This window comes from Sarcophilus harrisii, chromosome 2 (assembly GCF_902635505.1).
Source record: "Sarcophilus harrisii chromosome 2, mSarHar1.11, whole genome shotgun sequence".
Lineage (NCBI taxonomy): Eukaryota > Metazoa > Chordata > Mammalia > Dasyuromorphia > Dasyuridae > Sarcophilus > Sarcophilus harrisii.
In genome coordinates this window covers 227,448,835-227,465,714 of record NC_045427.1, presented here as the reverse complement: position 1 = coordinate 227,465,714, position 16,880 = coordinate 227,448,835, and the positions used below count along the sequence as shown (strand labels likewise).

Sequence of the window (16,880 nt, the reverse complement as noted above, 5' to 3'; positions counted from 1 at the left end):
AAAAATAGGTAAACCTTTATTTTGTCAAACATTAAGAAGGAATGTCTATAACCTAAAGATATAAAAGCTTTATCTCATCAAACATTAAGAGGGAAAGATTATAACCTGAGGCAGAATAACTAAATAGAACAATTGGAGAATTAAAAAGGGAACTTTGGCACAACAGTTGAAAAGAGCCATGCCCATCAGAACTGATCATGGCATAATCTTGTTGCCTTGTGCAATGTTCTTTTGGTTCTATTCATTTCACTTAGCATCAGTTCATTTAAGTCTCTCTAGGCCTTTAAGAAATCATCCTGCTGATCATTTCTTATAGAACAATAATATTCCATAACATTCATATACCACAACTTATTCAGCCATTCTCCAACTGAGTTTTTCTTTTCTTTATAATGTCTTTTTTTTTTTTTTTTTTGCTGAGGCAATTATAAGACTTGCCCAGGGTTGCAATTAGTCACAGGAAGTGTTAAGTGTCTGAGATCAAATTTGAACTCAGGGCCTTCTGACTTCAGGGCTGGTGCTCTATCCACTGCGCCATCTACAATGTTGTTATTCTATAAAATGTTCTGATTTTTACTTCACTCTGCATAAGTTCATACAAGTCTTTTCAGGTTTCTCAAGACACATTTGTTTCATTATTTCAATGGTAATCTCTTCTCTTCACACACCATAATTTACTTAGCCATTCTTCAACTGATAGGCCCTCTGTTTCTAATCCTTTGCCTCCACCAAAAGAGCTGCTCTCAATATTTGTATGCATCTGGCTCCTTCACACTATTTCTTTGTCTTGTCACAACAAGGAATTGGAAAAAGACTTTGGAGCCTTCTGTGGCAACTTGACCTTTTAGTGCCATAGGGAATATATGATCTGATATACAATTAGTCATTTCAGTACTTTTATTACTGAGACTTATGGTGCCTCAGAGATGCTGTTGCTTGTATTAAGAATTAATGGAGATGATGATCATAGGATGTTTTGTAAATTGCACTATGCTATATAAATGTGAGCTATTGTTATCATGTTTTTCCCTTTGAAGTGCTTTTTTTTTTTCTTTGCTAGAAAAAATTACTTTTCCTCCCTGTTTTATGAACACTTTATTGGTTCCATGGCCTTGCTGGTATAAGTCCTTCTAAAGACGAAGATCTCAATTCATCTTTCTCCACCCAGCTGATTTCAGTATTGTTCATGTGCTTCCATGGTCTATCCCAGAGAGTTTATCCAGCATACAGGAGTGTTCCTTAAAAAAATTATTTTTAATTTATTACACAAATTATATAAAACAAGCATTTCAATAACAAAGTATAATAAAGATGGTTGACATGAAACTGCAAATTTATTATATATAGATTGCTATTCTTTACATACATAATGAAGTTATCATGTAAATTCATTTTTTTCTCCCCATACCCTGCCTCTAAAGGTGGCTACCTTTAGATACAAATATCATGTATATGTAAAATTATTCTACATATACTTTTATTTGTCAGTTCTTTCTCTGGATGCAGATAGCACCTTTCTTTATATGTCCTTTGTAGTTAATTTGGGTATCAAAATGGTTTAGTTGCTTAGTTGTCCTTAAAGGAATATTGGGATTATTGTATACAATGTTCTCTTGGTTCTGCTCATTTTGCTTTTCATTATTTTGTACAAATCTATCCTTGTTTCCCTAAGACCATTTAGCTCATCATTTCTTAGCACAGTAGTTTTCCATCACTATCATATAAAAAACTCCTTCGGCCATTCTGCAATTGACAGTCATCCTCAATTTCCATTTCTTTGCCACCATAATGAGAGCTGGTGTCTTTTCTTTCTCCCCTAATCATCTTTGAAAATAGAACTAGTAGTGATATTACTAGATCAAAGATTATGGACAGTTTAGCCCAACTTTTTCTTTGTCATATATTTCTCTGATAACATCCATCCTTCATACTGTTGCTTTCATGAGATAATGGGAAAATAATGATAATAAAATAAAAAATAAGCAAACAAAATATTTATATAGCATTTAATATGTATGTGCCAAAGCATTTGCTAAGCATTTTACAATTATTATCTCATTTGATCATCATAGCAGTCCTGGGAGGTAAGTGCTATTATGAATCCTATTTTACAAGTGAGTAAACTGAAGTAAACAGAGTGAAGTGACTTGCCCAGGATCACATAACTAGTAAGTGTCTGAAGCCAGATTTGTATGCAGCTCCTCCTAACTCCAGTCTTGTGCTTTATCCACTATACCAATCTGTCATGGATTTCTTATTTGTAATGTGTTAGAGCCTTCTCAAGTCTCATATGCTTTACAATTGCCATTTTGGGGGATACTTAGTAGACAATAGGGCACTTTACATTTTTATAAGGCAATATGGAATCTTACAAGCTTATTTTGCCCATTCCACTGAAGCTTGACCACATTGGTCAGTTATTTATTGGAGGGTGGAAGAAAGAGAAGTTGGTCCTTCTGCATAAGAGCCTTTCTCATAGTGACCAGAACATTGTTGAGGTTTTGTATTTCTCTCTTAGCCCAGATGTAAGTTCTACTTTCTCCTTTGAAAACAATATTTATTCATTTCATTTGTTTTCAGATTTCTTAAATTTTTTCCTATATCCCTCTACTTCCTTCTCCCCAGATAGTCATTCCATATAACAAAGAATATTTTTAAGGAAAAAAAAGAGGAAGAAGAAAAACAGAATCAGCAAATGCGAATCAATATATCTAAAACACCTGAAAACAAGTACCTGTAGACATTAGGGCAGCTGGGTGGTACAGGGAATAGAGTACCAAGCTTAGAGTTTAGAAAACCTGAATTCAAATTCAATCTCAATCACCTGTTAGATGTGTGAATCTGGGTTTACCCAGTGTGACTTTGCACTTCTCTCTATTTAGTTGTGTATGATTCTTTGTGATCTCATTTGGGTTCTTCTAGGCAAAGATGCTATAATCATTAGCCAATTCCTTCTCCAAGTCATTTTACAGATGAGGAAACTGAGTGAACAATTATGATTTGCCCAGGGTCATACAAGTAGTAAGTATCTGAAGCCAGATTTGGACTCAGGAAAACCTGAGTTTCAGGTCTGGCACTTTATCCACAGCATTACCTAGATGGCTTTATTTCAGTTTGCTAACCTGTAAAAATGGAGATAATAATAGTACTTATCTTTCAGGGTTGTTGAAAGGATCAAAATGAGATAAGTGCAAAACAGTTAGCATATTGCCTGGTATATCATAAATGTTATAGAAATATTATTGTTATCATCATTGTATTTAATCTCTTCAAAGGAGTAGGGAGAGATCTCATTTCTCTTTTTTGAAACCATTCTTATTCTTTGCAATTTTGCAGTATCCATTTTTGATTGTTTTGTGGTGCTTCTTTCCATTTTCTTTGTTGAATTAATTAAATATTTTTTTTGGTTTCTATTTACTTTATCAATTTATGGAAGTCTTTCCATGCTTCTCTGTATTAATCATATGTATTATTTCTCACAGTATAGTAGTAGTCTATTATATTCATGTACCACAACTTGTTTAGCCAGTCCCTAATCAACAGTATCTATTTTGTTTCTGGTTGTTTGCTAACAAATAAACAAAAAATGCTGCTATTAATATTCTTATGTATATGGAGCCTCTCAGTGACCTTCTTGGTGTAGGTATCTAATAGTCCCACCCCATTAAAAAAAAAATTTCAGAGCCTGATTATTCTTGGAGACCTTTACAATTTTGTGGTGTTAAAGATCCATCTAATATCCTATTAACTCAGGTTTAATGTTAGGATGAAATGAGACATTCATAATTCATTAAACAAAATAAGATGTACTTTGCACAGAGGCTCGGTTTACTTTATACAGCAAAGATATGCAATAAAAATAGAGTTGTATTTAGTTTCCCTGGACTTTCTTCACCTTGTTTTCTTATGAAAATGCATCTGGTCAGCAGAGCAGGGTATGGTAACTTGTGTGGTCTTTAGATGTATGTATAATAAGTTAGAAGGGTGCTGACTCTTTGTGGGTGGGACTTTTATGCAGAATGATCAGGAAGTTCCATCTAGGGAGGGAGTCAGGGACCAGTAAAGTCTTAGAGATAGCTTGTTATTTTGTTTTGGAGAAAAGAGGAAATACTGATCCTATAATGCAAAGTCTACCTCTTATGGAGGCAAAACCACATACCTCTCACAAACTCAATATGCTTGGTTCAGAGCCTAGTTAGTGGTTGTGTGGTAACTTTGTTATTGTCTTTGTCACTTTGTATCCCTTCTTGAGCCCCACAAATGCATAATGCCCCTGTTGCTCCAATGGCAGCAATAGCAGAAGGGATGAAAGGGTGCTGGATTTTGCATAGTAGTCACTGTTTCTCCCAAAGCTAGATACTTAATATTAGACCCTGCTTGAGACTTTAAGTCCTAAGGGATTTAGGAGAAAAGATGTCTTTGGTAAGAACAGCAGACCCACTCATTTCTGTGCAACTGATTGTATTCTTTCCACAGGTGTTGTGATTGCCTGAGATGCTGTGGCCGAGGAGATCCCCGGCCCAGAACAGTCTGGCTTGGTCACCCAGAAAAAAGGGACCAGAGGTATCCTCGAAATGTGATCAATAATCAGAAGTACAGCCTGTTTACCTTTCTTCCAGGGGTATGTATGGAAGCAAGCCCCTCTTAGTTTTTCCTTTACTCCTCACTTGAAGGATTAGATCAATTTAGAGAACACTGAAGGCAACTGGTGGGAATGTGATATTCAGGCATTCTCCAGGCAGGTTCTAGGAGGCCTTGGCATTTTTCATTGCATTGTTGACTCCCAACTGTAAATCATTCCTTGGCCAGGACCCATGGGATGATGGCTTCGACAGGGTTGAATGGCTACACATTTTTAAAGGAATTGATATTTAGGCTTATTGCCTTTTAACATGCTTATAAATTGAAGTGATCCATTAGAGCCTGTTTCAGTTTAATCGCCAGATAAGCCTTCACTATACTCCTCCTTCAACATGCTTTTTTTTTTGGTCATCATTTCCTCCAAAGTTCCACTCCACTTATATATATTTTCTATTTTAATTACAGGTGCTGTTTAATCAGTTCAAATACTTTTTCAATCTTTACTTCTTACTTTTGGCCTGTTCTCAGTTTGTCTCTGAAATGAGACTTGGAGCACTTTATACATACTGGGTTCCCTTGGTAAGTAACCTAACATTGTTTATTCAAGAATCCTTCAGTGTTATAAAACAAAGAATTCTTTGTTACTCTAACCCAGCCATCAATATGAGCCAAGAGCCTTTAAAAAAAATTACCAGGACCTGATATTTCATTGGTGTGGATAATCTTTAATAAGGACATTTTCTCTATTCCTCTGCAAGTTGAGAGTCTTGCAGAATTGCTTGAGGTACTAGGAGGTTTAGGGACTTATTCAAGACCACATATCCAGTATGTGTCAGAAGGAGAATATTACTTTCTTTCCTCAACAAGGGAGCCTTTTGAATGAAGGCAATTTTGGGAAGTCATGTGTAAGCTTGATTCACATTTGATTTCTCATATAATGAGACTTTCCTGGGTGGCTCTGAATTGATCTTGATAAGCTCCATTTTCTGTCTCTAGATGCATGGCGTATTTATTCATGTGACTATTAGAACTGGCAATAGAGTTGGTCTCACTGAGCTTTTGAAGGCTATTAATGAAGATATTGAACTTACAAACTTCTCAGCTCCTTTTTCTGCAGGGACTGAATTTGTGCTTATTTATCTACAGATATCAATCCCCAACTCTTAAGGCTTTCTCCTTAACAAACATTTAAAAATGGAGCTGTTTATCCTGATGTCAAGAGAACTTGTTCAAATGTGACCTCAACACTAAACACTTACTAGCTGTGTGACTCTGGACAAATTACTTAATCCCAATTGCCTCACACAGAAAAAAAGAATTTTGGGGGGCCTAGTTCCTTTTTGTAAAGCACTTATTATTTTCAATTGAGAGAGAGTTGGCAAAGGTAATTTGTACCTGATGCTGCCCAAGTTAAAACCTGTTCCTAGGGAATATAATAGAATAATTATAGAAGAATGGAATGTAGAATTTGAAGAAATAATAACTATCATTTTTATAGAGCTTTAACAATTACAAAATGCTTTATACATATACTATTCATTTGATCTGCACAATGAGAGAGAGATGCTGTTATTATCCCCATGTCACAGATGAGCAAACCAAGGTTAAAAGATATTAAGTAACTTGAAGTCCCAGAAATAGCAAGTGTCTGAGGTAGGAGTTAAATTTAGGACTTCCAGACTTCAATTGTGTCACTCAATTCTCTTTGCCAACTAACAGCCAAGAGATCTTTTCATTCAATTTCATCATTTACAACTGAGCTTTAAGGGCTGACTGAAAAACACATACATAAGTTGAAGTAAATTCTTCCTTCCAGGCCTGGGTCAGGAAAGGGAGGGATGTTTCATCCTTCCACTTGAAGGCAAAAAATTTGAAGAGTAGATACAGTTTTCAACAGTATGTTTCTTACTATTTTTCTATTTTGTTAGAGGAGAAAAATGCAATAAAGGTTGGAGGGAGTATGGAATGAATAGATCCTCTAATTTAATCAAGAGACTATTAAAGCCATACCTATAATGATCTCAAATAGGCTAAATGAGATAGATTGACTAATTATTAGAAGAAATTGCAAGAAGAATTATTAGAAGAAAAGCAGGTTTTTGGGCAAAGTGATCAGAAGCTCAGATACTGTGTAACAATTTTGAGAATGATAGGACTTCAATATTTTTTTCAGAGTAAATTTAAAAAGAGTATAAAGTTTGAGGTTAGGACTAGGAGATTATGTTGCAATTGATAAAAGTTCAAGTTTAGTTAAAAAAAAATGTGGAAATCATAACATATGGAATGTGGCCTTGCCTGTAGTGGTCATTCAGTAGTTATTTATTGAGTGAATTGTGCCCTAAGAATTTTTCTTCTAAGGAAATTTATTTTATACAAATAATTATGAAGCATAATTTGATAGGACAGACTATGTTTACATGTTGTAATATTGTTAGCTTTTTTTTTTTTTCTCTCTTTTAGGACTAGTAAAAAAATTACTTATTTTGATCATGGGCAAATTATGCTTGATTTGTATTATGATAACCAAAACATTTGGTTGAGGTCTATCCTGTTTGTTGTGGCAGGATATTTCAGAAGAGGGTTAAACACCTTTGGAGCACCAGCCTTGCAAGCTTGAACTTAAGAAATGAAGGTGGATATTGCAAAGTACTTGGAACATACTGATAAAACTTCACTAGAAGGTTAGGGAAATGAGAGTGTCTTGGCTTCCCTCCCTCTTTGCATCTTTTTCTTTCTCAACATAATAGAAGCATCTGTCCTATTATGTCATGGACTGTTTCAGTTTCTAATAACTAATAGTTAGAATGGGCGGTTAGATGGCAGAGTGTCTACAGTTAGGTCTACAGTCAGAAAGATTAATCTTCCTGAATTCAAATTTGGCTTCAGACCTTCCTACCTATAAACTGAAGAGGAAATGGCAAACCATTTTAGTATCTTTACCAAGAAAACCCCAAATGGGGACATGGAGAGTTGGACAGAAGTAAAAATGACTCGACAATAAATAGAAGGATTTGTTCCCACATAGGAGCTTGAGACAAAATTGTTGTAAGAGCTTTTTAAATGGAGAAAGTAATTTTTATCATTAACAAAAAAATCCTTTAACTAAAGTAATTTAGCGTGTTGCATGTTGGGCTTCTTCCCAGTTGGTTGTTATAGAAAATAATGATATATAATATTATATATGTATATATATATAAATAATAGCATAAACTGAACTCCTATTGGTTTATCTGGGGAATTTAAATGGCTTGAGCATGCCTTGGACATTGATTGAAAACCATCCAAGTTTTTAATCCAGTGTGCCTGGCTAATTCCAGCAAGTCAGAGAAAATGTAGAAAAGCCAGGTCTATGCTTTCTAAAGATGCCTTGCAATGAAACAGAACAGAGACAACCCCAAGTAGCAGGCTTTCTGACATTTTCTTCACTGGTAGATTTTTCTGATTCCCCCATTTCCTTACTGTACTGCCATCCCCCATCCCTAAGAAGTTAGTGGTTACCCATTTCCTTTTCCTTCTCACTAGTGGAATGACTTGTTCTACCATGGTACATTTAGAATATGAATTCCTTCATTGGTATATCTTGTAGTCTAAAGGAACAAGTTATTATTTTTAAAATTAAATTTAATTAATTCATTTTTGGTTACATTTTAAGTTCTGAAGTGTCTCCCTCCTTTCTAGGTCTAAATCATCAGGGCATTTTTCCTTAATAATTTCATGTAGTATAGTATGAGGATTTTTTTTTTTTTTTGAGGGGATTATAACTTTTATCAGGGGACAAATTATTTACAGATTAGGTTAATTATCAGCATTTAGTCTCCTTATTTAAACTGAATATATGTGATTTAACTCCTTATATTCTTAATTCAGGATATACTTTTAAGCTCTCGTCATATCATAGCAATGAGCTAGTTACGGGAGATATAAAGACCAATGCAGCCTTTACCCTCTAGGTGCTTTGTTCTATTGGAGGGGCTACACTACATAAACAAATACACAAAAAGGAAAATTAATGAAGGAGAAAGTACTCATTTTTGAGGAATTCAAGGAAGACCTTATGGAGGAAGACCTAATTTCCAACCTGAATCTTAAAGGCAATTTTGAAGAGGTAGGCATGAGTAGGCAATGTATTTTAGGAGTGGAGGGCAGGTTATACTCATGAATTGATGAGGGGGAGAATAGAAACAAGGAGATTCATTCTGTAGGCTGTTAAAAAAGTACAGGCAAGAGAATGTGAAAGGCATGAACCTTAGTGGTGACTGGTTGGAGAGAGAAGATGGATGTGAGAAAGTGGAGATGGAATTGATCAGAGGTGGAAACTCTCCTATTGCTGGTGCCTCCCCTTTCCAAATTCATTTTTATTTATTTTACATACATTCCATATACACATATACATCTATCTTCCCCAGGGTAGAGATGGTTTTTACTTTCATCTTTTTTTCCCTTTTCCTAGCATTATGTTTTTAAAAAAATAATAATAGCTTTTTGTTTTTCAAAATACATGCAAAGATAGTTTTCAACATTCACCCTTGCAAAACCTTGTGTTCCACTTTTTTCTCCCTCCCTTCTTCCCCCCCTTCTCAAAACAGCAAATAATCTAATATAGGTAAAACATGTAGCATCATGTCTTATATCCATTGTATGTGCTTAAAAAGTGCTTGTTAATCGATAGGAAACAAAAAGGAAGGCCTACAGGTGATATAATGGATGGAGTGATGAACTTGGAGTTAGGGAATTCTGAGTTCATATCTCACCTCAGATACATATTATCTGTGTGACTCTGGAGTTACCTGAACTCTGTGTCAGTTCTCTAATCTGTAAAATGGGGAGTATGCTAGATCCTACCTGTCAGGGTTGTATCAAATGAGATAATATTTGTAAAACTCTTAGCAAAGTGCTTGACACATATTATTCAGTCATGTCTGATTCTCCATGACACCATTTGGGGTTTTCTTGGCAAAGATACTGGGGTGGCTTGCCATTTCCTACTCCAGCTCATTTTACAGATGAGGAAACTGAGACAGGTAGGATGAAGTGACTTGCCCAGATTCACAGAGTTAATAAGTGACTAAGGCAGGATTTGAACTCAGAAAAATACCCACTTTCTGACTTCAGACCCAGCACTCTGTGCACTGTGGCACCCCCTAGCTGCCTTGATACATAGTAAGTAAGCACTTAGTGCTCTGAGCACTCTGAGATTATGAATTTGAGATAACTGCGAAAATTGTGATATACTCAGTAAAAATGGGGCATTTTTTAGAAGGGCAGGTTTAGAGGGAAGAGAAAGAGTTCCATTTTAATAGGTGTTCTGCTGTAGATAAAGGAATCATTTATCAGACTGCGAATCATTAGGCCTGGATTCAAATTCTGACTGTCACTAATTGCTATTTCTTTAGACCTCAGTTTCCTCTTCTGTAGAATGATAGAGATGGAATAGATCTTAGAGCTTATCTAGCCCAGCAGTAGTATTCTGTGATTTTATGCAAGTTTCACTCTTAGTTCTATTGATATTTACACAATAGTGCCTCAAGTTTAACTCAGTGGCTCAGTAAACATTTATTAAGTACTTACTGTGTGCCAGACACTGAGCTAAGTGCTGAGGATACAAAGAAAGGCAAAAGACAATCCTTGTCCTCAAAGAGCTCCCAGTCTAATGGGGAGACAACATGTAAACATATGTTCAAATAAGCTGTGTACAGGATTAATTGGAAATAATTAGCAGAAGGAACGACTGGGAGAGGATTGCAGTAAAAGATGGAATTTTCCTTCTTTGTTGACCCCGAAGCCACTTCTTGATTCAAGATCCAAAACCACCCTTTCCATAGTCACCTGAATCTCAACTCAGTGTTTCTAGTTTCTCATGAGAATCCACTAGCAAAAATTTCACAGAACCAAATCATTTATTTTCTGATCTCAAACTTTTAGGTCTTTTCTAGTGGGTGTTCCCAAGACCCTTGCTCAGTTTATCCAGCAATCCAATCCAGTTTTTGTAAAATGGCTTGCTTCTTTTTCATCTTTTTCTTTTGGATCCCTTATGGGACTTTGCTTTGCATGTCTAATCATGACCATCATATCCATCTGTAAAATGTTCTCATCTGGACTGTTTCAGCCAAAGAAAGGTGAGGGTGTTTTTTTTTTTTTTTTGCTGAGGCAATTGTGGTTAAGTGACTCACCTAGGGTCGCACAGCTAGGAAGTGTTAAGTGTCTGAAATCAAATTTGAACTCGGGTCCTCCTGATTTTAGGGCTGGTGCTCTATCCACTGTGCCACCTAGCTGTCCCCCCCTTTTTTATAACTTTTAAAAAATCATTTCATTAAATAGTTCCCAGTTACATTTAATGGTTTTTGATATTCATTTAAAACAGTTTTGAGGTCTAACTTTTTTCCTCCCTTGCACCTCTCCCTTATGCCTTAAGGCAAGCAATATAATTATTATATGTTTGAAACATATTATATATGTGAAATATATATTCTCATACATAAAAAAATTTCCATATTTGCCATGTTGCAAAAGAAAACACACACACACACGCACACACACACACACACACAGAAAAAGAAAGTAAAAAAAAAGTGTGCTTCAATTTTCATTTAGTGTTCATCAGTTCTCTCTGGAGGTATCTAGTACTTTTTTACTTTGGGTCCTTGGATCATTTTCTTGATTAAAGTTACTATGTACAATATTCTTTTGCTTTTGCTCACTTCACTCTGCATCAGTTCATATAAACCTACCCAGGTTTTTCTGCAACTCTCCTATTTGTCATTTCTTATAGCACAGTAATATTTCATCACAATCATTTACCACAAAATTCTCCCAATTGATGGGCATTGGGACAAATATTCTTAAATCTGCTTTTTGGGTGGCATGCAGTTTCCCTCCTTAATATCTGTTACATAGAGGGTATTTTTGCTAAAACAATTCATGCAAATAATACCTATTCCTCTCCCTTGAGTTTAAAATATAACAGGTCATTATACATACACATTGAAATAAAAAAAAATAATAGCTTTTTATTTTCAAAATATATGCAAAGATAGTTTTAAACATTCACTCTTGCAAAACCTTGTGTTCCAAATTTTTCTCCCTCCCTGCTCCCATTCCCCCTCCCCTAGACAACAAGTAATCCAATATATATTAAACATGTGTAATTCTACATTGAAATGTTTGAGAAATCTACATGGGTGATGGGTAGCTAGGTGGCATAATAGATAGAATTCCAAGCCTAGAGTCAAGAAGATCTGAGTTTAAATGTGACCCAGACACTTACTAGATCCTGGGCAAGTCGCTTAATGTTGCCTCAGTTTCCTCATCTGTAAAATGAGCTTAGAAAAGGAAATGGCAAACCACTTTAGTATCTTTGCCAAGAAGACCACGAAAAATCGAGCACAACTGAAATGACTGAATAACAGCAGCAACATAGGTGATATGATCTGTTCTTTGAGTTGTAATCCTTGAGATTTTAGTCCTATGTCCTAAGGTTTTGATTTATACATAAAATTGCATCATGAAATTGTGTGTGTGTGTGTGCATGTGTGTGTGTGTGTGTGTGTGTGTGTATGTGTGTATGTGTGTATGTGTGAGACAGAGAGACATTGTCTGCAGACTTTGAGTTTTTACTGCCAAATGTGTCATTTGACTTATTCCAAAATAAATCCTCATGGATCAAAGAAGTAGAATTTTCTAGCATTAAAAAAATTGTACTTTTGAGAATCATATTTGAAAAAGTGTTCCTTATTACTCCTCCTTTATTTTAGGCCCACCCTTAAAACTGATTCTTAGATTGTTAGTAGAAAATAAGTAACAGCTGAATAGAGTGATGAAGTCCAGCTTTTAAAATGATTGAATATCTTCCATCTCCATTCATTATGTGTCTTTGAAAAAAGATTTTTCAGAAAGGCAGTGAGTGACCTGAAGCCTTAGAAATAAGGCTCCTCTCCAAATATTATTGGATATTAACCCAAAGTTGACTTGGCTAGAATTTATTTCAGTACCCAATTTACATCTCTTGGTAAGGCAATTTTTAGCCTTAGGGATATGTTCTTCTGGTTAATGGAAAGTGTATGCATAAATGGAGAGAAAATGAAGTACCTTAGGCAGGCAGTACAAGCAATTGCCAAGATTTATGTGAAGTAAAGGGGTATGGGCTCTTGTCTTTGTGCGCCCACACACTTTCCATTAAAATGAATAGGAATTATCCACACCCATGTGGAGAAAAAGAGAAACTCAAGCATTTGAGAAAAGCAGTTTGCACATGGTACAAAATAGCTGCACTGACAACCTTCTGTGAACTTGGTCAGACCTCTTTACTGGACCTTCGGGGATTATCTTGGCTCTGTATGTGGTCTACTTTCACTTTATTCCAAAATTGACCAGATTTTCTTTAGCCACAATGGACATCTTATATCTGATTGGCAATGGGAATAATCCTTCTTCAATTGGGAAGAGCTACAGTTCTTTGTCAGGGTCACACAAAGAGGCACATCCCTGTCTCGTTTATGTAAGGGATTTAACCTTCTGGGGAATCAGTTTAAATATTGCATGTGGCAAATAATTGGAGGGAGTTCTTTTAATCTTTGAAGCACTTGTAGTAGCTGTCATAAAAAGTGACATTTGACAGTATCAGTTGAGAAAAACAGAAAATACATCAATGTGATCCTGTTTTGGAAAACAATGAAATAAATGTTTTGGACCTTGTTGATTAAAGGAGAAATAATGAGATGAAAACAAATAATTTTTTTTCTGCTGGGATTCTTTTCCCTTCTGCTATTGGCCAGCATATATGGGAAGGGGAGAATTCATCAAAGGTTCATGCCTCCATTCTTTTGCCTACTGTCTTCTCTCTTTAGGGGTTTGTGCTGGCCGTCACCATCATCCGAGAAGCAGTGGAAGAGATCCGATGTTACATGCGGGACAAGGAAGTGAATTCCCAGATCTATAGCAAGCTCACAGCGAGAGGTCAGCTTTTTGGCTCCTGCTTTCTGCCTCTGCTTGCTGCATCCTGCTGCTGATTGCTGGGGCACTGGGGGTCGCAGCTCAATCAACTGCTGCTGACAGTAAAGGAGGCAGAGTTCAAGGCCCTTGGCAGATAGGCGAATGGGCACGTGGCTCAGTGGTCACTTCGTTGCTCCTGGTACAAGGGAGGCATCTGCCTACAGGTCTGCTGGGCTCAAAGGGGTGGAGAATGGATTTTAGTGCAACCTTAGGATAATTTTCAGAATAGCACAGATTATTAAATTTCCAACATCCCTGCTTTTCTTATGTGCCTTGAATTTCATCAAGCAAATGCTAAGATGTTATGCATTAAAACTTTGCTAAGAGATTCCCTATTTTAGTCTATGGTTTCGAGTCCTGGACTCTAGTGGGGCAATTGGGATGTTAGGGCAGTTGGGAATAGCTGTTCTTCTTTTCATGTTTCAACTAGCATAGTAGGGATTCTTTGGACCATCACTGTATCTCTGGTCATGCTAAATTCACAAATGTATGAAGTCAGGTCAGGGATGATGGGGAGGAAGAAGACGAATAATATCCAAGAAATTAATCCTTGGTTACTTTGAAACTAAAATTCAAAAAATGTTTTTTGAAAAGACATCAAATTCTTCTAATATATACATTTTTACTTACAATAAATCATTTTAGAGAGGTAGTTTGATATAGTAAGAGACCTATAGAGACCTAGAGTTGAGAACCAAATAGCCTGAATTTAGTTATTGATTCTATCCCCTGTTACATATGAGTTTTATGTCCTTGATATCAGTGAATTTTAGTTTCCTCTACTATAAAATTAAGTTAATGAAACTTGTATTACCATTTTTATAGAGTTGTTGTTAGGGTCAAATGAGTGAATATGTGCTAAAATACTGTGTATGTATAATTACCATTGTTATTAAGTAACAAGTGAAAAGATAACTATATATGGAATCAAATCATGCCTTGCTTAATTAAATACTTTTGTAACCCTAGGAATCATATCTCTGTGAGCTTTGGTTCTACCAAAGTTTAAACTAGATGACTATTGATCCTCTTTCAAGCTCTTAACTCTGTGATCTTGATTTATAATGACAATAGTATGTTAAAGCATTGTATGAATGAGTATTTAGTATTATTACCATTCTTGAATCCACCATTTTACTGAGAGACTTGGAAGTTTTTTGCTTCTATGTATTGTGACAAATGTGCTGGGGTTGCTGTCAGATGCTGGGTTCAGATGCCGCTTCAAATATTTGCTAGTTACATGAATCTGAAAAAAATCATTTAAGCCCTTTGTACTTTAGCTCCTTTTTAAAATATGAAAGAATTAGCCAAGATGGCTTTTAAGGTTGTTTCTAGCTTTAAATTTGTGATCTTTCTGAATACATATACTTTTTAGGGTTCCCCTCACCCTTCATATCTCACTGACCAGAGTTTATATCTAGAAATCTGAACTAAGAACTTTTAAAGTTTGTAGTAAGAAATTAAAAGCAATAAAAAGGAAAATTAGGAGCTGGCCAAGTCATATCCAAGAGTTGAGAAACCATCTGTTGTAGAACTGAACAGATTACAAGAAAATTAATAATAATTTGCCTTTGGATCATGATCATTAATTCTTTTTTTTTTTTTTTTTTATTTTTTATTCTTCTCTCTTTTTTTTTTTTTTTTTTTTTTTTAATTTAATAGCCTTTAATTTACAGGATATATACATGGGTAACTTTACAGCATTAACAATTGCCAAACCTCTTGTTCCAATTTTTCACCTCTTACCCCCCCCACCCCCTCCCCTAGATGGCAGGATGACCAGTAGATGTTAAATATATTAAAATATAACTTAGATACACAATAAGTATACATGACCAAAACATTATTTTGCTGTACAAAAAGAATCAGACTCTGAATTGTTGTACAATTAGCTTGTGAAGGAAATCAAAGATGCAGGTGTGCATAAATATAGGGACTGGGAATTCAATGTAATGGTTTTTTAGTCATCTCCCAGAGTTCTTTTTCTGGGTATAGTTAGTTCAGTTCATTACTGCTCCATTAGAAATGATTTGGTTGACATGATCATTAATTCAACAAATATTTATTGAACAAAGACTGTTCCTCATTCTCAAGTTTATACTCTGGTGGGAGGGATAAAATCAGATGCAGACGCAGGAGGATGCCAAGAGAGGTATAGAGAACTTCTGCAACTGTCTACATTATAAACTAGTTTGGGGGGCAGGAGGCGGGGGGGAATAGTTGTAATAAACAATACCTGGGTTTTAATCAAAGGAAAATATGTTTTGGACTTTTAATCTAAACTTTATATAGTCCAGGGCATGAGAGCTTTATCCAGTGTAGTTGGGAGGGGTTTTTCCAGTCTACCGGATTGCAGATTTGCTGTTTTTTTTTTTTTTTTTTTTTTTTAAACGGGACAGAACAATTGTAAATTAGTGTAGAAGTGTTTTGCTAAAGAAAGTGCTAAAGAAAGCTTGCATCTATACTGTACTTAGGAAACTCTGGTGCCTTTGAAAAAGAATTCCATATAATCTTTATCAGGGCAGGTGCTTATGTGCTTTCTCTGTCAGTAATCACTAGACCACTTCAGTGTGTTTTTTGTAATCACTGTATATTAAATCCCCCTTTAATAACATATTCTTACTATAACGTTTAAAATGCTTGGCAACCAACAAAAGCCCCTTTGGAGAGGGGGCAATACATCTATTTAGAAGTAAAGAGGAGTTGCCTTCTGGATTCTATTCATGGATCTATCTGAGCTCTGACCTTTTCTTTAGTTCTTTTCATATTGCAATTACTTTTCTCATGAATGATTTTTCTCTCCCTACCCTTTAACTGCACAAAGTTCTTGAAAAGATCCTAAGGAGAATTGGCAGATGGCTCTAGCTTTGAGAACATGTCTTCCTTTGTTTTGTTTCTTTGTGGTCTGTAGTCTCAATTGTGGGACCAATATTGAGAGTTGGAAAATACAGTAGGTATAGGGGATGGAACATAAAACCAGGACCAGATCACAAATGTGTGTTTTTGTTTTCAAGCAAAACAAAACAAAGAGAAAAATGTGTCAATTTGGAAAGTGATTGAGGGGAGCTAAGTTATTTGATACTGGTCAGGGGGCAGGGTGAAGGATCATAGTGCTTCAACTGGAAGCTTTCAGAGGAGTAAAAAGAAGCCTTTTCTGACCCTAATATTTCATTATCTACATGGATTGCTTTGTGTGAGGTCAAATTTTTTTTTTTTTTTTACAAAGACTCTTTTTGACTTAAAAAAAAAATAAGGGTCACTCAGTGTCCCTTTGCCACGTGTGTCTGATTTTTATAAAGCATGTAAATGTG

At 35.6% G+C, this 16,880-nt stretch overlaps 1 protein-coding gene across 1 annotated transcript in view; it reads left to right on the top strand.

Moving 5' to 3' along the window:
* ATP9A (ATPase phospholipid transporting 9A (putative)) overlaps window positions 1-16,880 on the top strand; it is a 154,917-nt gene that overhangs the window by 30,500 nt on the left and 107,537 nt on the right. The window contains exons 2-4 of the mRNA XM_031951642.1: window positions 4,477-4,621; window positions 5,047-5,160; window positions 13,425-13,533. Of these exons, the coding sequence (XP_031807502.1) occupies window positions 4,477-4,621; window positions 5,047-5,160; window positions 13,425-13,533 (368 nt within the window). The remainder of the gene's footprint in view (window positions 1-4,476; window positions 4,622-5,046; window positions 5,161-13,424; window positions 13,534-16,880) is intronic.